Source organism: Dipodomys spectabilis, unplaced genomic scaffold (assembly GCF_019054845.1).
Source record: "Dipodomys spectabilis isolate Male_0828 unplaced genomic scaffold, ASM1905484v1 ptg000081l, whole genome shotgun sequence".
NCBI classification, from domain to species: Eukaryota; Metazoa; Chordata; class Mammalia; order Rodentia; family Heteromyidae; genus Dipodomys; species Dipodomys spectabilis.
In genome coordinates this window covers 1,481,595-1,506,555 of record NW_024870758.1, presented here as the reverse complement: position 1 = coordinate 1,506,555, position 24,961 = coordinate 1,481,595, and the positions used below count along the sequence as shown (strand labels likewise).

Genomic DNA, 24,961 nt, shown 5'->3' with positions numbered 1-24,961 from the left:
AGCTGAGGGACAGCGCCCAGGCCCAGAGTTCAGGCCCCAGACTGGACCCCCCAAAATAATAATAATAATAATAAAAATAAAATGAGGCCTCATATGTTGCCCAGCCTGTCCTTGAACTCCTGGGCTCAACTGAGTCTCTCGTCTCAGTCTCCTGAGTAGCTGGGGCTATAGGTGTGTACCACTATGCCCAATTTCTGAATGGCATTTTTAATATCTTGAGAACCTCCTACTTTCCTGAGATGAGCAATGCCCCTCCGAAATGACAAAAACATATATCAATTTCCTCAGAACAGTGATTTAGAAGCCAACTTATATGAAGGGAATAAACAAATCATTTAAAATAGGGATACAGGTGGACTCATTACAACAATGAGATGTATAAGACGTTATGTCGAAAATGAACTTTACAACTTTGGGGGGGCGGGGGAGATAGGAAGGGATGGGAAGGAGAAACAAAGGAGGAAGCAACAATGCTTGATAAGAAATGTACTCATTACCTTGCCCATGTAATTGTAACCCCTCTGTATGGTATTTTCACAATAAAAAAAAAGTTAACTTGGGCTGGGAAGATGGCTCAGTGGTAGAGCACTTGCCTTGCATGCTTGAGGCCCTGGGTTGGATTCCTCAGCACCACATAAGCAGGGGAAAAAAAACCAGAAGTGGTGCTATGGCTCAAGTGGTAGAGTGCTAGCCTTGAGCTGAAGAGCTGAGGGACAGCGCCCAAGCCCAGAGTTCAGGCCCCATGACTGGACCCCCCCCCCCAAAAAAAAAAAAAAGTTAACTTATATCTGAGATTTTGTCTTTGAAAAAAACTTACCTTGAGCAAATGCTGTTAAATCATTGTAATAAAAGGAGATATACATATATGCATTTTAATCAGCAGCCAGCATTTTTATCCTATTTAAATTTAAGAGATTTTTTTGCAGTCCTTCTTACTGGGTACATAAAGAGGTAGTCAATTTTAAAAAAGCCAAATTCTTATCATGGTCATTGTTATGGATAATCTTGTTGTAAATGAGATTGAATCTCCATCACTCTGCTTCCTGAGCCGGGATCTTCCTATTTGAGACAGCATAGTATGGATCCTGATTCACCAGAAACCATTTAAGATCTCCAAAATCTCCTGTATTTCCACCTCAGTGGTGTGTGTGTGTGTGTGTGTGTGTGTGTGTGTGTGTGTGTGTGTAAAAAGGATCTGTAAATCTGACAAACCACCATTAGTGAGTGAAAATGAAAAATTTCTGAAATACTAGTCCTTTGTGAGTTTAGTTAATAATCAGCCTGGGCGTGTTGATTCTGCTTTTCTGTTTCTTCATTGCATAAGAAGGTCAAAGTTGTGGTGGAGTGTCTATTAATATTTAAGAAGGAAAGGCACATTTGAAAGGAAACATTATTTCTTCCAAAGTGACCTCATCTTCTCAAATAAAATTGTGCTATCTTAAATCTTTTGATTCTTTTGTTGGAAAGTTTGAAAAAATAGGGAGAAAAGGTTAGAGACTGAGGGTTTTAAAATAATATTTTCTCCACTAAGAAATAATTTGAAGACTAAAATAACTTTTCTGTAGTTAATGTAACTTTAATTTGAACTCATTCTACTCTGACTCCATAGACTGACTAGAAATGAGGGAAGAGGGAGGAGTCCAGAACCATTCCTATTTCTCTATTTCTCTCTTTGATCTCTATTGTATGGAACTGGTTGTTTCACTCTTGGCTTGCCAGCCCTCAAAGGGAAACGTCTGCCATGGAATAGATCCAATTATTTGACCAGGGGGCTGGAGGGTTCTCAGGATCTCATGATAAAGCTAATGGGGAGTAGGCTGGTATCAAGGGAAACCACTGGGGAGTGGTGGATGGTGGGGGCAGCCTACTACCCTCAAGCTGGCTGGATGGAAAAAGTACTCTGGAGAAACCACTGTTGTCCCATCTACATGGTCTCATTTCTGGATATCCAGTACCTCATCTGTCAAGTAGAGTTAATAAAAATAAATACTATATTCATAAGTCATATGGGTTTGTTTTTGTTTTAGCAGCACTGGGACTTGTACACCTTGCGCTCTTGAGCCATGGCCCCAGCTCCTTTTGCTTTTTATTTTTCCAGATAGTGTCTTGTGCTTGTTGCTTCAGCTGGTTACGGACCAAGATTCTCCTACCTACACTTCCCATGTAGGAGGATTGCAGATAAGAGCCCCCTGCCTGGCTTAGTGATTGTCTAGGCTGGCCTTAAACTTCTATTCCCCTGAGAGCTAGAGGACCAAGTGCTTGGGAAGTTTCCAGGGCACCTATCTATGTGTCCCATGCTTCTTGTGTGTGTGAGAGAGAGGGGGAGAGGGGGAGACAGACAGACAGGAGACAGGGAGTACTGAGGATAGAACTCAGAGCCTAGGTGCTGTCCCTGAGCTTTTATCCTTAAGGCTAATGCTCTGCCATTTGAGCCACAGCTCTATTTCCAGCTTTTTGATGATTAATTGGAGATAAGAGTTCATGGATTTTCCTGCCTGGGCTGGCTTTGAACCGTGATCCTAGATCTCAGCCTTCTGAGTAGCTAGGATAACAGACATGAGCCACTAGCTCCCTGCTTGCCCTATTCTCTTTACCTTTGGTTTTAAATTGCTAGCTATAGGTGACAAGCAGTTCTCTGCTTGAAACAGAGGCAGGCTTGGATTAAAAGTCAGGTAATGAGGTGGGAGTGTGGCAAAGGCTGCTGATGGATGTTTTCTCCTCCCTGAAATGACTAGATTCCATTGCCGGGCACTGGTGGCTCACGCCTGTAATCCTAGCTACTCAGGAGGCTGAGATCTGAGGATCGCGGTTCAAAGCCAGCCCGGGCAGGAGAGACTGTGAGACTCCTATCTCCAATAAACCACCAGAAAACTGGAAGTGGCGCTGTAGCTCAAGTGGTAGAGCGCTTGCCTTGGGCTGAAGAGCTGAGGGACAGTGCCCAGGCCCAGAGTTCAAGCCCCACGACCAACCAAAAAAAAAAAAAGACTAGATACCACTTTAGGACTTGATAGGTTGAGGAAGACTCGGGGCCCTTACTCTTGTAACTTATTCTTCCCAAGGAGAGTGTGTTTTCCAGAAATAATAGATGTTGGCTTAAATAAAAATTCCACACTAAGAATATAGTAAGAGGCTGGGTATGGCCATGCATGCCTGTAATCTTAGCATTCAGGAGGCTGAGGTATGAGGATCATGAGTTTAAGGGCAGCCTGGACTGGATTATATAGTGAGACTTTGTGTCAGAAAAACAAAAGACAACAAAAAAAAAAAACAAGCAGGGGCTGGGAAGGTGGCTCAGTGGTAAAGCGCTTGCCTTGCATGTCTGAGGCCCTGGGTTCGATTCCTCAGTACCACATAAGCAAAAAGAAAAAGGCTGGAAGTGGTGCTCTGGCTCAAGTGGTAGAGCGCTATAGCGCCTTGAGCTGAAGAGCTGAGGGACAGCACCCAGGCCCAGAGTTCAGGCCCCACGACTGGACCCCCCCCCCCAAAAAAAAACAAAAACCCAAGCAACAAGAGCGGATAAAAAGCAGTTTGTTGTTATTGTTGTTGTTTTCCATAGTGTGCCTTATGCCTGCCTGTGAAAGGAACTGCAAATTCTTCTAGTGATGAAAATACCTTAACTATGACTGGCTTACTGTCTTTCTTAGTCTATTTTGTCTTCTATAACAGCATTTCACCAACTAGTCACTAATAAATAACAGACATTTACTTCTCACAGTTCTGGAATCTGGGAAGTTCAACATCAAGGCACTGGCTAATTCAGGGTTTATTAAGAGCCCATTTCCTGATTCATAGATGGTGACTGCTTGCTGACAACTCGTTTTGTGGAGAGGGTTATAAAGCTCCCGTGAGACTGTTTGAGAAGGGCACTATCCAATTCCTCATGATATAATAGCTTCTCAAAGCCTTGGGGGAATGAGGATTTCAGTGTATGAAATTCTCAGGGGATATAGATATTGAGACCATAGCACCTTCTAATACTCACATTTCTTGCCTGTGCTAGGCACAGTGGCTCATGCCTGTTATCCTAGCTATTATGGATGGAGGAACGAAAGCCTGGGTAAAAAAGTTAGCGAAACCCCATTTCAATCAACAAGCCAGTATGGTGATGCTAACTAAAGACAAAAGCACTTAGGGTGTTAATCAAGTAGTAGAGTACCTACCTACTACATTCTAACTCTTCTACCACTGCAGGTAAGGAGGTGGATGCCATGGACCTTTAGAGGGCCAGGTCATGCTGGCCAGTTTTTTCAGGGGCAGTGCACTAGTGGGCGGTGTATCTAGAGGCCACTATGGAGTTCCCAAAGGGTTTTATAGGGTAAATCACAGAGAAAAGCTGGACTGTTGGAATTAACATTCTTTGCTATTATAAAATATCACGTTAAACTTTTTTTAAAAAAAATCTCAGATTAGGGAATATAATCTCTTTTACTACTTGTATCATAAATCAATTAACTTATTCATCATGCTATTCACCACACAACTGCTCATAAGTGAGAGGTAGGAAATGGTGAGTACAGCAGAAACCCAAGAATTCCTGTGAAGTAACTGGTGCTTTCATTTCATGAAAGCATTAACATTGATGTATTGGTGTTCACACTTTAATATGACACTGGGAGGTCAGCTGCATTCAGCACAGCATGTTCCCATGTTAGTATTTAGTTCCTGTTTACTTGAACAATGAAGCACACTTTAATTAGAGCACCACTTCCAGTTTTCTGGTGGTTTATTGGAGATAAGAGTCTCATGGACTTTCCTGCCTGGGTTTGAACCGTGATCCTCAGATCTCAGCCACTTGAGTAGCTAGGATTACAGGCATGAGCCATTGGTGCACTGCCTAGCTTTTCTTTTAAAGTATTGATTCATTCAGAGAGAGAGAGAGAGAGAGAGGAAGGAAGGAAGGAGGGAAGGAAGGAGGGAAGGAAGAAGGAAGGAAAAAAGAAAAAGAAGAAAGGAGGAAAAAAGAGAAAGGACTATGTAGCGGAGGCTAGCTTCAAACTTGTATCCCTGTTTTTGCCTTGGGTTATTCTCTCTTTCTCTCCCCCCTTTCTCTCTCCCTCTATCTCTTTCTCTCATGCTGGGAAAGGAACCTAGGGTCTCAAGCATGCTAGGCAAGCACTCAACTTGTGAGCTTCAAGCCATGCTAGGCAAGCATTCTACCAGTGAATCACATCCCCAGCTTGCTGCCCCCCTTTTACAGAGAATACTCTTTAGAGACATTCATTGTGCAAAGATTTCATGTTATCTATTCTTGGAATTTTTCATGTGCCTATTTCCTGGTTCTTCATAATAAGGATTTACAGCTTAAAGATCAGAAAGGAAAGGTTTTAGACAGTGTCCTAAAATAGATTAATTTTTTCCACAAAACTATCTCCTGGTGCTTCTAAAACTTATTTTAAGCATTTTGGAAAGGAAATATATTTTAAAAGTCTTCAAAACCTATAACATTCCATTTTTGAATAGTCTTTAACTTGAAATGGTAAGATTCAATTCTGTAGTTGGCAGGTATCCTTCCAGCAGATGAATATGTGATTTAAAAGAAAGTAAATCTGCTTGACTTAAATTGTCCAGAAATTTAAAAGAATGCTTCATTTGAGGGATGGAGTGATTTCAAAAAGTCACTTATTTCTTTAATTAAATGTTCTTGCAAAATAAATATAAAAGCTTTTTTTAAGAACAAAACCAGGAAACAGAACTATCATGTAATTTTAAATAGTACCCAGAACAAAGAAACATAACTTCTATTTCCCCAAAGAAGAGAAAAATCTATAAATAGACACATTGAGAAACCCTGGGGAAGCCCCAGGAATAATTCAACAAATTATTACCATTACCTTTTCTAGATCTGGCCATTCTTTTGGAAGAATATGACTATGGATGTCAATTTTCATCTCCAGAGGATGAGAGGAGACACGTGTAAGAAAAAGAAATAAATTTTGATATCAGGAGATCTCCATGAAAACCATGGAATGAATTGATTTGCTCAGTGCCTTTTATGACTACATTCAGGTACCAGTCAAGAGGCCTGGCCAGCCCAGTCTCAATCCATTGAACTGCCCTATTAAAGTTCAAAATTCTGTTTATCCACCTGGCTTTGAGTCAATATTCTTTAGTAATCAGGATTTAGCACAAAATTTAAAATGAAACCACAACACAGAATTAGACCCAACCTCTGAGACCAAAAGTACAGCAGGCTGTGTTGTTGACCTTCTAGCAGCAGGAAAAAATGCCAAACTTTGTACTTAAGTGTTTTTACTTCATAAGATATATGTAGTTACAATTATATATTACGTGACTAAAATGAAGTAATAAAGAAGACTCTTAAAGAAAAGTGACAGATTGCTGACTCACTTCATTTTATACTTAGTTTTATTCCTCAGATAAACCAGTTTTACTGTTTTTGCTTTTATCTTTAAATAATATTTAACAATTGGCTTGTTTATGAAAATGTAGCATGTTGAAAAAGTGGTAGATCAAATTCGTATTTACTTTTAAATCATAGAGAGGGTTCACTTTTCATATTATGTTTTTCCTTTATTACCTTTGTTTTGCTTTCTCATTCTGTCATTCACACATGCACGCATTCAACAAACATTCATCAGGAACTACCATGTACTGAAGATATAGGGTTGAATGAGAGGTGATATACATCCTATAATTGATCACTGTAAATAGCTTATGTGTAGGGAAAGAAGACAAGAGCTATTGGAATTGATGATTGCCTGGTTAGTTGGGAAGACTTCCACAGGGGCATGAAGTGGGGTTCATAGTCATGCTTGTAAGGAGAACCTGCAACAAAGCTGTTTCTTTAATTATTATTTTGTGTTTATTTTTTTTCACTTCCTGGAAAGTTTAAAGTATTCCAGGAAACTCAGGGTCCCTAGCAAAACCTTAAGCCTGCTTTGAGATGTTATCTTTAGTTCTGCCATTATAATATAGGACTAAATAGTCAAAAAGCCTTGTAGCTGTTATGGAACTAGATTGTGGATAAATTATAACAGATATAATTGTAAATAAATGATGCTCAGTTTGAGAGAAAATAAGTAAACTTTTAAATTCCATGGTTTCGAAAGTCCAATGAGCTGAAACACAATCAGTGAACCGTACATGAGTCTAAAACACAACGAGGATTGGTGTCAGCATTTTCAGAGCAGTTTCATGGGCCAGGCCCTGTTCTAAGCACTTCAACCTTATCGATTCATACTGCTCAGACAGCATTTCACAGAGGACATTGGAACACAAAAAAGTTAAGTAACTTGTCCATAGTCATGCAATTTGTGAGTAAAGCCTGACACTGAATACACACAGTGTGACTTCAGAATCCTGGAGATTCCCCTAGGGGAATGAGAGAACCTATCATGGGCTTCTACATAGCTGAAACTACCTCATTAGGGAGCTGGGTGCTGATGGCTTACACCTGTAATCTTAGCTACTCAGGAGGTTGAGATCTGAAGATCAAGGTTTGAAGCCAGCTTGAGCAGGAAAGTCTGTGAAATACTCATCTCCAAATAGCCATCTGTGGCTCAGGTGGTAGAGTGCCATCCTTAAACAATAAAGCTAAGGCACAGCACCCAGGCCCTAAGTTCAAGCCCCAGTACTGGCACAAAAAATTTTAAAAAAAGCAAATAAAAATAAAAATGCCTTCATTAAACTAATAAAAATAAAGAATCTTTTATATTCTTAGAAAAAAATCCAGTAGTCAAAAAGAGATTCCATCAGCTTCTCCACTATGAGAAAAAGAAGCAGAAAAGGAAGAGAAGGAATAATTGTTTCTCTGAGAGTTTGAGAATTTACTATCCAAGGCCAACCACTGAAAATTTAAAGTTGAACCAAATCAGCAATGCTCATTGACTCCTTCCCTGCTTTCTAGAGAAAGCATAGCTGCTCAGTCTCCTCAGTATCTCCATAGAGTAAGACCAATAAAATATTTGCTCACAACCAAAAATTCTATATACCTAAGGAATAAAAGCTACTGTGAGAGTCACAGAAACATAAATAGTAGATCTAAATCTCCAAAGACATGGCTACTGTAATCATTAAGCAAAATAGTTTATTATGTATGAATTTTTTTTTTGTCGGTGGGGCTTGAACTCTGGGTCTGGGCACTGTCCCTCAGCTCTTCAGCGCTCTACCATTTGAGCCACAGCACCACTTCCGGCTTTTTTTTTTCCTGCTTATATGGTGCTGAGGAATCGAACCCAGGGCCTCATGCATGCAAGGCAAGCACTCTATCACTGAGCCACCTTCCCAGCCCTGTATGAAATTTTTAAAGGAATAAAAATAATTTAAAATATGATTGACCAACTTGGAAAAAGGCCTAAATCAAAATTTCAGACATGAGTCCAAAATAAATAGCATAGATGGTTTAAATACCTAACTAGGCATAGCTGAAGAGAGAATTACTGACCTGGATGAGAGGCTTTTACACAGATGAGGGGGTTGAGCACATATCAGAGACTCACAGAGTGCAAAGGATAGAATAAGAACCTTTAAAATGAAACTCAGTGCAATGCTAAAAGAGATGTTGGCAGACAGTTATTCTGGGGAAAATAGCTAAGAATGTTCCAGATTTGGTGAGCTAGCATATTCAGCAAACAAAACCTGTATCAAGAAGGATCAACAAGCAGGCTGCTGGTGGCTCACGCTTGTAATCCTAGCTACTGAGTGGGATCATGGTTCAGCCCAGATAGGAAATTCCATGAGACTCTTATCTCCCATTAACCACCAGGAAACTGGTGGAAACTACTAGGAAGTAGTGTTGTGGCTCAAAGTGATAGAGCACTAGCTTTGCACATAAAAGCTTAGGGACAGATTCTAGGCTAAGTTCAAGCCCTGTGACCCGTCCCTCCCCACCCTCACCCCCCAAAAAAGGAAGGATCAGCAAAAGGAAATCCATTACTAATAACTTTGTAATGATATGTATTATGACTTCTGCATTTTCTAAGACAACAGTTTCTATTGTGCTCTTCACTCCCTTTTGAGTCTTCATTATTCAAGGCAATGCAGGATTTTCATATTAGGCACTCAGGCAATTTTAGGGTTAAAGAGGATAATATATAATAAATGGTGAAATACTTCCACATTTTAAATAACAAATTACCCTAGATATATAATATATGTGTGTGTGTGTATGTGTGTGTAAATGTATGACAAATCTTCCAACATGTATCTCTCTATTACTGATAAACCAATCAAATGCAAATCATCTCTGGGGAGCTGAAGATAAGAGCTCCAATGCTGGAAATCCACAAAAGCACCTCAAAAGCATTTCAGAAGACAACGGGGAGAGCCTGGTGGGTCCACAGAACTCTTACTATCAGGGCCAGCCAAGTGACAACTTTCCTCCACCCTAACATTTTTTCCTCTCCATGCTTTGACCTGGCAGAGAAAGAGATCAAGTTCCAGGAGGAGAAATGTGAGTCAGGGAAGAAGAAAGAATCACTTCCTATCTTCGTGGAGAAAAATCCCAATTTTCCAAAGATACTATTTATATCCCATTGAACATTTCTGGTTTCTGAACTGACATTAAGCTTGCAATTTAAGCCAACTGTGGGAACTTTTGGAGTCAAACATATTTTGGACACTGTGCAGGTTTTCATCGAGAGGGGAAAGAAAGACCATCTTCACTAATGGAAGGGCAAGTGGCAGATTTAAAAAGTTGTGCAGACTATTTCCAACCTGTGTCCAATGAGGTGATAACAGATGAGAAGAGCAGAGCTTTTATTGTGCTCAGAGACCAACATTCTAGGCTAAATGAAGGAGAGGTTAATTATAGGGTCCTTAAAAGCAGACAAAAAATACCATTTTAGTTTCCACTGCAACACCAAATAAAATGAAAACAAAAGGGAAAACTGTTATAAGAATTTATCTCCCCATTTAAAAATGATGATGATAGGCTTTGTACTGGGCTTTATCGTGAAAAGGCGGGAGATTCGTAAATTGTTTAGTAGTTGGATTTTGTGAAAATGAAAAAATAGTTTAAACCAAGCCAGAGTAGCAACTTTCTCTTAATCCCAATCTAATGGCTATGAATCAGCTCAGATACCAGGGTTAGACTTCTGCTTCTACTGCTTATTAGTTGGATGGCCCTGGGCAAATACTGTCTATAAAATCAAGTGATAATAGAAAAACTGGGTTGTATTAAGCATTGACTTGAATCATATAAAAATGTTAGCTATGAATTATACTATGATACATAATCTGTTTTTTAGGGTTATCCTACATACAGACTGGCAAGCAATTTAGTATCAATCAATTGAAGGGACCTTTATAACCCCTTTCCTGGATTATATAAAAATCTCTGATTTGAGGGTATGGCTCAAATGGCAGATTCTTACTTACCAACTTTGTCTCTGAATTCAATATCTAGTACTGAAAGAAAAAATTTATTTGCAGAATGTAGTAGTGCATGCATATAATCCTAGAACTTGTGTGGATATTGACCTGGGGTACATAGTGAGACTCTGTCGTGAGAAAAAAAAAGAATGTGTACTTAAGAAATATATTCTTTAAAAAAATCGTTACTATAAAGTGATGTAAAGAGGGGTTACAATTATGTAAGTCAGGTAGAAAGTACATTTCTTTTTTTTATTGTGAAAATACTGTACAGAGGGGTTACAATTACATGGGCAAGACAATGAGTACATTTCTTATCAAGCATTGTAGCCTTCTCCTTTGTTTCCCCTTCCCATCCCTTCCCATCCTCCCCCCCCTCCCCCCCAGAAAGTACATTTCTTTTTGGATAATATCATCCTTCCCTCTCTTGTCCCTCTCTCTCTTTTTTATTTAAAATACATTCTCAGGAATATGAGGTTGAGGCATCCCCTCTGTGGGAGTCAATATGATCATGTTTTTCCTTGACCAAGCCTGTGTAGTCTGAATGGACCATTTCTGAAAGTGCCCATTTGTGTTTCCTCTCTTCAGGAAAAACATATCCAAGCCATGGCCAAGGCATATCCATATCCAAGTCACACTCTTGCATTGTTTCTTTCTCAGTCCTCCTTCTTGCAATCAGTAAATTATCCAATCTTGTTATTCTAATCACCATTTCATTTGAATCCCTCTCTCAAGTCTTACTTTGAGGATCTCATTGTCTTTATCCTGGTGGGTTTTATTTTTCCTACTAATGGTCTCTGGCTTCAATCTTTGCCCCTCTAATCCATCTCCAAGACCCTTGGCTAGTGTGATATCACTAAAACACAAGACAATCATATTTCCTTTCAGCATATTACTTTTATGGTCTCACTGCTAAGCCCAACTACTCAAGAGAAAACAGGCCCCAGCTGAACTTCTCCCTATCTCTTGACTCAGGGCTTTGGCAGGGAACATTGTGTGTCCCCAGACATAATTAATTTTCTGTGGCTTCCTGGGCCTCTAGTGTCTCAAGTGACATTTTATCCAGCCCTACTTTCTGCCAAGGGTACTCCTAACCATGACTCAACATTTGGCTTAAACCATTCCCATCCCCCAATGGTAAATGTGAAGAACCTCACTCTGGTTGGGGGAGTGAGTGAGTAGAAATAACCCTGGAAAAGGTGTGAATGAGTTCTACCTTATCTTCAAAGATAGCAGAGTCCCTTTCCATTACCTTTCCCCCAGTCTCTAGATTTTGGCATCCAGAGACCTGTTCTCTTCCCTCTTTATCAATACGTGCTATTTAGAGAAGAGCTGGTTTCAGACTTTTGAAGTTAAATTTATCTACATCCAGGCATTGCTGCTAGTAAAGTTTTGAGAAAGAGACTATGTTTATCTTGTTGTCTGTTAATTTTATGTTGGCTCAGGCATAGCACTCAGATGTTTCATCCAACAATATTCTGAATGTTCCCATGAAGACATATTTTTTAAGTGGGATTAAACTTCAACTCAGCAGACATTGAGTAGAGCAGTTATCATCTACACTATGGGAGAGTCTCATCCATTCAGTTGAAGGCTTCCTAGAAATGACTGACTTTTTCTGCAAGAGGAAATTTACCCCACAGAGTTTGAACTTGCCAGCCTCTACAATCATGTGAGCCAGCCAGTTCCTTAAAATAAAACCCTTTCATTCTCAATCTTGTTCTCTCTCTCTCTCTCTTTCTCTCTCATTAAATGACAGTGATATGTTCTGAGAACTGTGGTCTTAGGTAAGTTTGTCTTTGTGTAAACATAGAGTGTACTTACACAAACCTGGATAGTACAGGTCAATCAGAAGACTCAGAAAACAAGATACATGAGGTTGCTGCTGGTGTAAGAGTATAGAGCCTCCTCTTGTACATTAAACTTTTTTCTGTAGCTAGGAGTATATTCTAAAATAATGATGAGAAAGTAAAACATAGTAAATACATCACAAGTAGTATAATATGTCATATTATACATAATACATATGTGCTATGCCTTATACACCTGACAGTGCAGGTTTGTTTATATCTGCATCATCACAAACATTTGAGGCCTTATGTCCCACATCTCTGTGAGACTCTTTTTTTCAGTCATGGAGCTTGATCTCAAGACCTGGATACCTTGAGCTGTTCTGCTCAAGGCTAGGGGTTTACCACTTTGAGCCAGAGCTCCACTTCTACATCTCTAGATGACAGGAATTTTTCAGCTCCATTATAACCTTATGGGACCATCAACCCATATATGGTTGAATACTGACCAAATGCAGTGTGACAATAGGCTATAGCCTATTGGTTGTATTTTTCTGAAAAACCCTAACAAACTACTTTGTAAATATTTCATAATCTAATTGGTTAAAAAGTAAACACTAATAAGAGAATAAAATGTATTTTTCAGGAACATTGATATCTAAGCCTCATATGGAACTATTATGTAACACATTTTAGCCCTTATTCAATATTATTCAGCAGTAAGTTACCATTCTTGGTGTTTCTGTAAATCTTTTGGCTCTTTTTATTTTGGATAACTAGATATTATCAGCTTTTGAATTAGAGGATTTTTTAAATAAGCAGACACTATTAGTATTTGGATCAGAGAGCTTTTAAAAAGTTAATTCTTTAAGAGGAGTACTCTAAGGGTTGAACTCATGGCAAGCACTCTATCACATGGGCCATGCCTGTATTCCTTGGATTTGAGATTTAAAAGCCTTGGCCTCAGTGGTGGGTGGAAGGACTTTGAGCCATGGGCTTGGGAAAAGCCATGGTTGGGACCACATTTTTACCTACTCCCAAACCAAAGACTATTTGGACTCTGCAGAGGGACTCAGCGAAGGAAAGGGAATACTTAGTGTAAGAAGGGCTTCCTTGTTAAGACCAAGTGTGGGATGCCAGAAGAAACCCTAGACAGGCTAGGGGATCTTGATTTGGGAATGGGAAGGACCTTGATAACCAGACAGTGCTGGGAAAGGTTCCAAAACAAGTACTTGAGTGTTGTAGTTTCCCAAAAAGCTTTAGATGGGTGAGTAGAGAGCCTAAAGCTCAGCAAGGCAAGAAAGCTCTGGTATGATCTCAAAAGGAGGATGGATGATGGTAGCTGAGACAAGCCAGCCATCAAAAGATCCTGGTGTGAGGGGTATGGGATGAACCTTTAGGCAGGTGTCAGTAAGCCCAATATTGTTGGCAACTCAAACTAACTATTCTTTTTTCTATGAGAATAAAAAAAAAGCACATGAAAAAGAGAGCCTAGTATAATAAGTTAGAGCATGGACCCTAAAATAGATTTTAAAAATCTTATTGCTTTCCAAATTACTTACCACCCATCTCCTCGTATATAAATAGAATAGTAGTAGGGATGTAGTAAGGATTAACACAGGAAAGGCATTTAAAACAATGGTTGCTGTAGATAAGTGGTTTATAGGTATTGGCCATTGTTATTTATATTATTGTCATATATGCCTACCAAAATTTAGGTAAAACCTCCAGCAAAATGTATAAATAAAAATCTTGAGCCAAGCACTGATGGCTTATACCTATAATCCTAGCTACTCAGGAAGCTGAAATCTGAAGGTCAAAGTTCAAAGCCAGCCCAGGCCAGGAAAGTCCATGAGATTTTTATCTCCAATTAATTTTTTTTTAAAAGCCAGAAGCGGAGCTGTGGCTCAAGTGGTAGAGCCCTGCCTTGAACACAAAAGCTCAGGGACAGCACCAGGGCCTGAGTTGAAGTCCCTCTCGCATGTACACACACACACACACACACACACACACACACACACACCACACACACATGCACGCACGCACACACACACACGCACGCACGCACACATACACACACACATGCATACACACAAACTTGAAATAATTATGATTAAGTTTCTACCAGCTGATAGCATAGGATTTATTAACAATTGAGGGAGCTGGGCATGGTGGAGTATAAGTGTAATTGCAGCCCTAGGAAGGCTGAGGTAAGAATATTATAAGTTCCAGCCAGCCTGTTCTACAGAGCAATATAAGGTCAGTCTGAGCTATAGGAAGACCCTGCCTCAAAAGCTCTCATGCTTATTATATTCCTACTACTGAGGAGGGTGAAATCTGAGGCTTTCTGTTTGAAGCCAGCCTAGGTAGTAAAGTCTGCTATACTCTTATCTCCAATTAACCAGCAAAAAGCCAGAAATGGAGGGGTGGCTCGAATGATAAGAGAACCAGCTTTGAAGATAAAAGCCAAGTGAGAATTTGAGGCCCTGAGTTCAAGCTCCAGTACTGGGACAAAAAAATTAATAGCAATATCCAAATAATTTTTAAAAGCACACAATTGAAGAGAATTATAGGAAAGTACAGTTTTTTGTTTTTGTTTTTGTTGGTTGTGGGGCCTGAACTCTGGGCCTGGGCACTGTCTCTGAGCTCTTCAGCTCAAGGCTAGCACTCTACTTCTTGAGTCACAGCGCCACTTCCGGCTTTTTCTGTTTATGTGGTACTGAGGAATCGAACCCAGGGCCTCATGCATGCAAGGAAAGCACTCTATCACCGAGCCACCTTCCCAGCCAGAAAATAAATTTTTTATTCATCTGCATAATGACACATCTGAAATGGTTGCAGCCTTATCTAGGAATTTCAGGTATCATTTTACAGATAGTGATGTTTTTGTAAGGAGATTGTGATTGATCATCTCACTGTTCTTCAACCATATTGTCAGGGGATGTGAGTTGCCTGAGGAGGCATGAGGTGATGAAGACTGGGGAGCAGGTACAATGCTAGGTCAGGGACGCACGGCATGAGGAACACTGTCATATAGATGCTCTATCCTTCTGAGGATGGAGGAAAACATGAGAAAGATGAGTGGCCATGGTATGCTGAACTGAAATTTACCTTTGATCTTTTTGATTTCAGATAAGAAGGCATCTCTAGACTGAAGTTGAGATTTTCAGAGAGAGGAACAGCTTTAAGTGACATTGAGTTTCTTGCTAGATGATAAACAGCAGTCTCAAGTCTGCAATGTGTTTGGACTTTAAGAGTGTTCAATGGATCACCACTTGGAAAGATACAAAGGCATTCTGTAAAATTTAGAAGAAAATGCAGCCTATTGTATACTATGACATTATTACAAGTGAAATTATCAATGGATTTCGACCGCTGTATTTTCTTTTTTTTTTTTAATTTTAATTTAATTTTATTTGTGAACATACTGTACAGAGGGGTTACAATTACATGGGCAGGATAATGCGTACATTTCTTACCAAGCATTGCAGCCTCCTCCTTTGTTTACCCTTCACATCCCTTCCCAGCCTCCCCCCTCCCCCCCCAATCCCAATCCTTCTCCTTCCCCCCACCCCCCCACCGACGTTGTAAAGCTCATTTTGGACATGACAACTTGTACTTCTCATTGTTGCAACAGGTCCACCTGAATCCTTAAACGACTTGTTTGTCCCGTCTCCTCCACAAGTTATACTGACATCAAATATAGTGAAAGCAGGGGTTATACTATGGGGGAGGGACATACAAAGCAACAAAGAGATAATCTTATAAATGCGTTAGAAACACATGCATGAAAGAAAAAAACATTAAAATACATATCTAAGGGTTCATTTTCCTAACATCACATTATCTGACCTTTTCTGCTTGACTCATACATGTACTAGATATTGCAAATAAGGGAAACCATGGGACCTATGTTTCTTTGGGCCTGGCTTACTTCACTTAATATAATTTTTTCCAAGTTTTTCCATTTCCTAACAAATGGGGAAATGTCATTCTTTCTGATGGAGGCATAGAATTCCATTGTGTATATATACCACATTTTCTTGATCCATTCATCTACTGAGGGGCATCTGGGTTGGTTCCATATCTTAGCTATGGTAAATAATGCTGCAATAAACATAGTTGTGCTGGTAGCTTTAGTGTTCGACCGCTGTATTTTCTAAATAGTTTATAATAAAGTTACAATAGTGTATCCTTTTAAAGGTTTATAGAAGAATTTGTGATGTCACATTGTTAATGTTCTCAAAAGTTACCATCAATGATGTCATACTTGATCAACAAAAACCATGGTATCTTTCCTGAACCATGTAGTCATAGTTTAGATCAATATTCTCATCCCATTCTGATCACTTGTGTATGATAGACTTTACTTGTTTGTCTTAATAGTTCTGTCAATAACCCCATACTCTATTGCTCGTTCTATCTGGACTCTTTTTCTCAGCCAACTGTAGGAAGCAAGAATTGAGATTGAGTGCAGTATGTCCTCTGATTGCTTTACTGTTGCCTCTTGTAAGTAGAATTAGGTCTACTGGAACCAAGGAAAATAATTGGCTCACTTTCAATCAGAGATATGAGTATAAACTTTAAAAACTAGTGGTACACTTGAATTTTATTCTTTTTTCCCATTATGACATTAAATCGGGTATCAGCTCTCATTTAAGATTCTGTTTTCCTAATTGATAACTCAGAAATAAATGGTAGGCATTTACAGAATGGGAAATTATGTGCTAGTCATTCATAATGACAGTGCTAGGGTTGTCAATCATTGTATCCCTTACAATATGATCAAGTGGAAAGGCAGAAATAAATGAATGTGAAATCCAATATCTGATGTGTGCTTAAAAATAAGAGGAACTCTAACCTAAGAGTTCTGACAATAGAAAAAAATGATTCCTTTTCCCATGAGGTAAAGGATGATTGGAGTAAAACTGACATTTCTTGATATTAAAAATCTAATGGTAATCATTTGAGGAACTTGAAAATACACTGCCATCCACTTCTCCTGTTCTATCCCCCCTCATCTCTCCCACATTTGCCCAGCAATGCTTAATTAAATTTGAATTTCAAGTGCCCAATGAATAATATTTTCAGTATAAACATTTCATGGGACATATATTTATACAAAAATATTCATTGGTTATCTGACATTCAAAGTTTAATTATAGTTCTATATTTTTACTTGCTAAATCTGGTTTATATCCCCAAACCAGATTCAGAATTAACAGATCTTTTACATTTTAAGCCCCTAGGTGGTTGTTTACCAAGTTTCAGAAAACCTGTGCTAAACATTAATTGGAACTAAACATTAAATGAGGTTGGCAGCTAACTAAAATAGGAAAAGGAACGAGGAAAATGATTTTTAAGATACACCAATAAAACCTGTCCTAATTACTTTAAAATCTTCTCTTTTGATGTTGAGGTCAGTCAAGCTCAGAGAGACAAATGGAACAAGGTTCTCTCTGCTATGTGGAAATTTGATCTAAAATACTGGGATATACAGGATTCTAGAGACTCACACACAGTGAGACCAAAAGAGGATAGATATTCTCAGGAGAGAAACTCAAAGGTGCAATGCCTAAGTCTTCTTCATATTTGCATAAAATAATATACATACGACATGAATTCTCAGACATAGAAACAAGAAACCTTTTTTTTTCTCTCTTTTTTGTTTTTAATGATTATGTTTCCTTTACCCTATGTATGGATTACTCAAGTGTACAACTTCAGAAGGGTTGGGGAGAGGGTGCAAAACTTGAGGGAAAAAGGGAGAAAAGTGCAGCAGTGGAATGCACTGGACATGGATGAAAGTGAACTATATAACCTGTGGGTAGAGACAGGAGGGAGGGACAATGAGAGTGTGAGGGAACAGAAGATACTGTACGAAAAGAAATGTTCTCATTACCTGATGCATGTAATTGTAATTCCTCTGTACACCACCTCTATAATAACAATATAACAATATAATACAATATAATAATAAAATAAATTAATAATTTAAAAAATCATTAGCCGCAGATGCATAGGTCTATTTTTGGACTTGTATTCTGTTTGTTTAATCTTGTTTACCTTATGCCAAAACCACAGAGTCTTAAGTTCTATAGCTTGATGTGAACTTAAAATCGGGTAGTGTAAGCCCTCTTACTTTGTTCTATTTTGTTGTTGTAGTTGTTGGTAGTGGAGCCCGAACTCTGGGCCTGGGTGCTGTCCCTGAGCTATTCAGTTCAAGGCTAGCTCTCTACTACTTGAGCCACAGTGCCCCTTCCAGCTTTTTCTGCTTATGTGATGCTGAGGAATTGAACCCAGGGCCTCATGCATGCAAGGCAAGCATTCTACCACTGAGCCACCTTTCCAGCTCCTACTTTGTTCTTTTTGAGGATAGTCTTGACTATTTTAAGTCTTTTGTGTTGTCATATAAATTTTAGACTCATTATGTGAGTTTCTAACCCTAAAAATGTCTGTTAGGATTTAAGTTGAAATTGCATTATCCTTATAGATTAATTTGGGGATTATTGGCACCTTAAATTGTTCAACCTATAAATCCATTCTGATTTTCCACTTATTTAGATGTTTAAAATTAATCCACCAATGATTTGTAGATTTTAGTTTAAAGATTTTATATGTATTTTAATTAAATTTGTTAGAAGGCAAAAAATCTTCTATTTTGTAATTCTATTTGCTTATGTGGTGCTGAGGAATCGAACCCAGGGCCTCAGGCATGCAAGGCAAGCACTCTACCACTGAGCCACCTTCCCAGCCCTATTTTGTAATCTATATTCTGTATGTTACTCTATACTTGTTATAACTTATTGAGGAAAGCATCACAGTGTCTGGTATATCTACAATCCCTCCAGAAACTGTCATACCCTGAGCCAATGCCTAGTGGGCAATTTCAGGTGGCAATACAGACATATTTATAGCAATAGCTCTCTTTACTGTTTTCAAACTTGTCTCTGAGATAGGTAAGGGCCAAATGAATTTAAGGGAGACCCATGACCCATAATGTCCAGTCTATAATCTGGACAGTGGTTTATGATGTAGCATGAAATAGGAACTCTGCCTAGTAGAGTGACAATGATTAAATTAGACCAGAGAGATTTGTCTATGAGCATTTTACTTCTGGAAAGATGAATAATTATGAAGGAGAATCTATTGGGATAGAGGCTTTCCCAATTTAATGAGCATTTAGAAAAATGTACAGGGCTTATTAAAGTTGGGTCCTACATTCAGAGTTTCTAATTCAGAATGTAATGGTTGGACCCAAGAATTTAGATTTCTAACAAAATGCTAATAAATTTTGCTGTTCTTGCTGCTGCTGCTGCTGCTGCGTGTGTGTGTGTGTGTGTGTTAGTTAGTCATGGAGCTTGAACTCAATACTGCCTCTGAGCCTTTTGCTCAAGGCTAGCACCCTACCATTTGAGCCACAGCTCAAAGTCTGGCTTTTTTGGGTTAAGCTGGAAATAAGAGTCTTATGGACTTTCTTGCCGAGGCTGGCTTTGAATTGTGATCATTGGCCTGCTAATGCTGCTCTTGATTGAGACAGCACAGCTTAAGAATTTCTGGATTGGGCAAGAAAGATGGCTCAGTGGTAGAGCGCTTGCCTTGCATGCTGGAGGCCCTGGGTTTGAGTCCTCAGCACCACATAAGCAAAAAGAAAAAAGCCGGAAGTGGCGCTGTGGCTCAAATGGTAGAGCACTATCCTTGAGCTGAAGAGCTGAGGGGCAGCACCCAGGCCCAGAGTTCAGGCCCCACGACTGGACCAAAAAAAATATTAAAAAAAAAAAAGAATTTCTGGATTATTTCATGTTGCCTTTGTTTTATTTATTTATATTTATTTATTTTGGTGCTGGTACTGGGGACATGAATTCAGGGCTTGGGCACTGTCCCTTTTGCTCAAGCCTAGCATTTTACCACTTGAGCCACAGAACCACTTCTGGATTTTTCTGAGAAGTTTATTGGAGATAAGAGTCTTGTGGACTTTCCTGCCTGGGCTGGCTTCAAACCACGATCCTCATATCTCAGCCTCTTTCGTAGCTAGTATTATGGGCATGAACTACCAGTACCTGGCTACCTTTTTTTTTTTTTTAAATTTTGTGCTTTCTTTTTATTTGGGGGCTCAAACTCAGGGCCTGGGCACGGTCTCTTAGCCTTATTGCTCAAGACTAGCACTCCACCACTTGAGCCATAGCAACACTTCTGGCTTTCTTCCTGGGGTGGCTATGGGATCAAACTGTGTTCCCTAGATCTCAGCCTCTTGACTAGGTAAGATTGCAGGTGTGAGCAACTAGAACCCAGCTCATGTTGCCTTTTATAATAAAATTATTTAGTGTTATTGTAAATGCAATATACAGAGGTTACATAAGTCAGATAAAGAGTACATTTCTTTTTGAACAATGTCACCCCTACCCTTTCTCTCTCCCAGTTTTTCCCTTCCATCCCCACCCACGAGTTTTCAACATAGTATTTGGTGAGTATCACTGCTGCATTTGTTCACCCTTTGCCCATCATTTCTGTGCTTCCCTTACTCTCCCAAAAACAGATAAACAAACAAGACAAAAAGAAATGAAAACAAGAAGAGAAAAACAAAAGCCTTTTGTTCCCATTTCTTAATTTTGATAAATATTATTTTATAGGATCATATGTACATAGCTATTGTGCCGCTGTGATCCTCTCCTAAAATATACTTCTTTGGTCTCACTGTGTGAATGCCTAGAGACCTGTATTTCTTTTTCTTTTACCATCCAGCTTGTTTACGTGTACATTTATTGGAACATTCTAGTTACCATAAATGAGGGAAACCATGTAACCTGTTTCTTTGGTTCTGGCTTACTTTGCTTAATACCATTACTAAGATTTGGAATCAACCCAGTGGATGAATGGATTAAGAAAATGTATTATATATACACAATGGAGTTCTACTCATCCATCATAAAGAATGATATTGTACCATTCATAAGGAAATGGAAAGCTGTGGAAAAAATTATGTTGCCTTTTGAAGTTCCAAATCTCAGTGGTTTTGAGACAGATCAGAGGGATTCAATTCTCCCTAAGGGTTTCTGGCTAGATAAAATTTTTGCTGTGAATGCTTTTTGATCTTGCCACCCAGTCAGACTGTCATCATCATGACATTAATGAAGGCTTCCCAAAGGCTTTGAGGAAACATACTCCTCTTATCAGGAAGGGGTATGGATTGGACTTACTAACTCTCCAGGCACTTTTTACTAGAGCTTTGGAAGAGTCCACATTGGGCAAATCAAGCCTTGGTAAATTCTAGATGATCCTGCTTACCCTGCAGTTACTCTTATTCAGACAACTCCCAGTGACTCAGTAAAAATCCTTGTGCGATGGGTGTTATTTTTGTTTGTTTTCTGAGATACTGGAGTTTGATCTCAGGGTCTTGCATTTGCTAAGCAGGTATTCTACCACTGAGACAGGCCTCTAACCCAATTCTTATATGAGGAAAGGAAAGCCATGAAGTGATGGGTGGAATTACATTTAGAACATAAGTGTTCTAGCTATACCAACAGGCTGCTTTTCTGTCTTGATCTGGGGCCACTTCTCCTGTATACTTCTTTCCCTAAGAAAGGTTTCTCCTGAGTAATCTTTTTCCCTACTTGTGTTCTTCATTGCTGATAAAGCGGATTAACCTGGTTGCGGGGAAGGCACTTTGCCACTTGAACTATATCTCTAGCCTTCTTTCTGCTTTAGCATTTTTCAGGTAGAGTCTTGCATTCTTGTGGGACTTGCCTCAGACCATGAACCTCCTACCTATGGCCTCCCTAGAAGCTAGGATATGCACCCCTGTGCTTGACCTATTGATTGAAATAGAGTATTGCTAACTTTTTGCCTCTGTTGGACTTGAATTGTAGTCCTTCCCATCTTTGTCTCCCATAGACATGAGTCACTCCATTTGTATCCTCAATAAATTTTATGGGTGTAAAGTTCTGCAACCAAAGACAATCAATAAAAAGCAAGAACTCTTATTCAGAAAGTCAGACAGCATTAGAACAGAGAAGAGCAGTTTTAATGAAGGATAGCATTTTACAGAAAAATACACTTAAATTATCTTCATTGACTCGGCTGGTAACTGAACAGATAATTTAATCAGAAACCACTAGGCAAGTAATTGTCTAAACATTCTGTTCTGTTTAGCTCTTGAGTTTATCACTCTATTGACAGAAACAAATGTGGAAATATAGTCAGGCCAAATCTGCTATCCATTCTTTACTTGGGCGTGGATATCATACTGGGCCTCAGGATCTGAGAAAGGTTTGTTTTAATTAATATTGTTGGAGTCCACAGAAAAAGAAGCAATGGAGCTGGGAATAGGTCACTAACACCTGTAATCCTAGCTACTCAGGAGGCTGAGATCTGAGGATCATGTTTTGAAGCCAGCCCTTGGCAGGAAAGTTTGTGAGACTCTTATCTCTTATTAACCACTGAAACTGGAAATGGGAGCTGTGGCTCAAGTGGTAGAGTGCTAGCCTTAAAAAGCTCAGAGACAGTGCCCAAGCCCTGAGTTCAAGCCCCAGAACTGGCACAAGAGAGAGAGAGAGAGAGAGAGAGAGAGAGAGAGAGAGAGGAAGAAAGAGAAACAAAGAAAGAAAGAAAGAGAAAGAAAGAACGAGAGAAAGAAAAAGAATGAAAGAACGAACAAATGAATGAAAGAAAGAAACAAAGGAAGGAAGGAAAAAAGAAAAAAACAAAAACAAGAAACAATGGGATTCATGGATAGTTGGCTACAATAGAAAACAATACAGTTGCTGTCTGGTGACCAAGCTGGGTATCAAGGTTTTTACATACTTTAACCAGACCGAACCTTCCAGATATTCCTCTCCTCTCCCCTCCCCTCCCCTCTCCTCCCCTCCTCTCCTCTCCCCTCCTCTTCTATCCTCTCCTCTCGTCTTCTCCCCTCCCCTCCCCTCTTCTCTCTCCCTCCCTCCTCTCCTTTCCTTTCCTTTCCTTTCCTTTCCTTCCTTAGTTCCTTCCTTCCTTCCTTCCTTCCTTCCTTCCTTCCTTCCTTCCTTCCTTCCTTCCTTCCTTCCTTCCTTCCTTCCTTCCTTCCTTCTTGCTTTGGTGTATGTGGCAGGGGTAGTTAATATTGAACCCAGAACTTCATACTTTGCAGGCAAAATCTCTACCAGGCCCTCAGCCCTGAACATCTAAATCCTGCCCATTATTAGTACTGGAGTATAGTTTTTCCACTACAAACTTATTTCTTCTCAGCTTTGCTATGGCACTGTCAGTGATCATATGACTAGTGTGTCAGCTCTGAAGACCAAAGGCAATGGCCTAAAGATGGAAGGACTGGTAAGGTGTAGGATAACATCCATCAAGATTCAAAAAGTCTTCATTTTTCATTCTCACATCTGTTACTATTAAGTTAGTGTCAAATGCTAGTTTTCAACCATGGTGAATCTTGTCTTTAATTTCTATTCCTAAAGTTCTATTTTTTGGTAGTACTAAGATTTGAACTCTGGGCCTTGGGCTTGTTAGGCAAGTACTCTATCACATGGACCATTCTCCAGATCTTTCTGATTTAGTTATTTTTCTAATAGTGCCTAGCATTTATGCCTGAATAGCCCTGGATCACAATCCTCCCATTTATGCTTCCTGTATAGCTGGGGTAGCAGGCTCACAACAATAAAGTATACTCAGACTTGATTGGTTGAGATGACATCTCAAGAAGCTTTTTTTCCTGTTTGAGTTTGGGTTTTTTTGTCTCAATGTTTTCAAATATTAAAACATTTATTCATATATTCTCTTAAATGCATATTCCCAGATGTTTGCCAGGCATTCACTACTCAGACTCCTGGAAGTTTTATGTGATCCAAGCAACTTGTGAAGTTCAAAATCATCAAGGACATCCTTATCCGAAGTCACCTTTGTGTCCCACGTGGTATCAAACTAGAGCAATCTACCCCAAGCACTCATCCTTCACATGAAGAGAATTTAGTTCAAATTGGTAAAGGGAACCACACACCTAAGCTGGCTACCTCAAAGATGACCTATGTATACAGATGAACACAAAAGCACGTACTGTTGCTTATGCACCTCCAACACCAAAGATATCAAAATTTAAGGGCAGGAAATGGCTGCAAAGCATTTATTTGTGCCTTTTTTGACACCACATTCACTAGTTTTCAAAAGTGAACTGGCAACACAAAGACTACATTTTGTCTCATTTTACCAACTTCAAACTAAATCTTCTAGTGAAAATATCTCTAAGGTCAACATGTGACAGAGAAATAATATGTCTCATAATGTCTGCACAAAAGCTATCTCAATGAGGGGACATTTTGGCAGAGTTACTTGAGGATGCTGATCCACTCAGCCTCTGCTGTGGGAGAACAAAATGGAAAATAATTTATATGTCTTCCTTACACTGTGGTGGTGCATTTTGTTCAGTTCTCATCTGGGCATTGGAGATTTGAAATATCCGAGTATTGACATACAGGCATCTCTATTTCTAGAACCAAAAAAAGAGCTTCAGAGATTTGGTCCCACGGAGCATGAAGGCCAGAGAGGGAGCATGACTTGGGAGTTCAGGGTTGCACAGTGGTTAAGCAGATATGCCTAGTCTCTCTTCTTCCCACTACCTTACACTGCAGAAGCACCAAGTACTTTGTTATTTAGTCCCAGCCTGGTGACTTGAAGTCATGATGTGCTGTTTTCCTCTGGAATACCTTTCCTGTTCTTCACCTAGCAGGACCCATTCTCCTTACCACTCTGGCAAGCTAATTGTTTCAGTGAAGCTAACCCTAGACCCTGGTTCTAGCCCACTACTGGCCAACTGGATTGGTAGAGGGGAAAACATGTGACCCAAACATAGCCAATCAGAC

The 24,961-nt window shown here is 39.5% G+C and overlaps 1 protein-coding gene and 1 non-coding gene across 2 annotated transcripts in view; both read right to left on the bottom strand.

Moving 5' to 3' along the window:
- The window catches only part of Acmsd (aminocarboxymuconate semialdehyde decarboxylase), a 55,010-nt gene extending 48,985 nt beyond the window's left edge, over positions 1–6,025 (bottom strand). The window contains exon 1 of the mRNA XM_042683493.1: positions 5,832–6,025. Coding sequence (XP_042539427.1) covers positions 5,832–5,888 — 57 coding nt within the window. The 5' untranslated portion in view covers positions 5,889–6,025. The remainder of the gene's footprint in view (positions 1–5,831) is intronic.
- An 18,131-nt stretch (positions 6,026–24,156) lies between these two features.
- Positions 24,157–24,290, bottom strand: LOC122110879. Its single transcript, XR_006147940.1, has one exon. It is a non-coding gene; the product is annotated as a small nucleolar RNA SNORA13 (small nucleolar RNA).
- Positions 24,291–24,961: the final 671 nt, after the last annotated feature.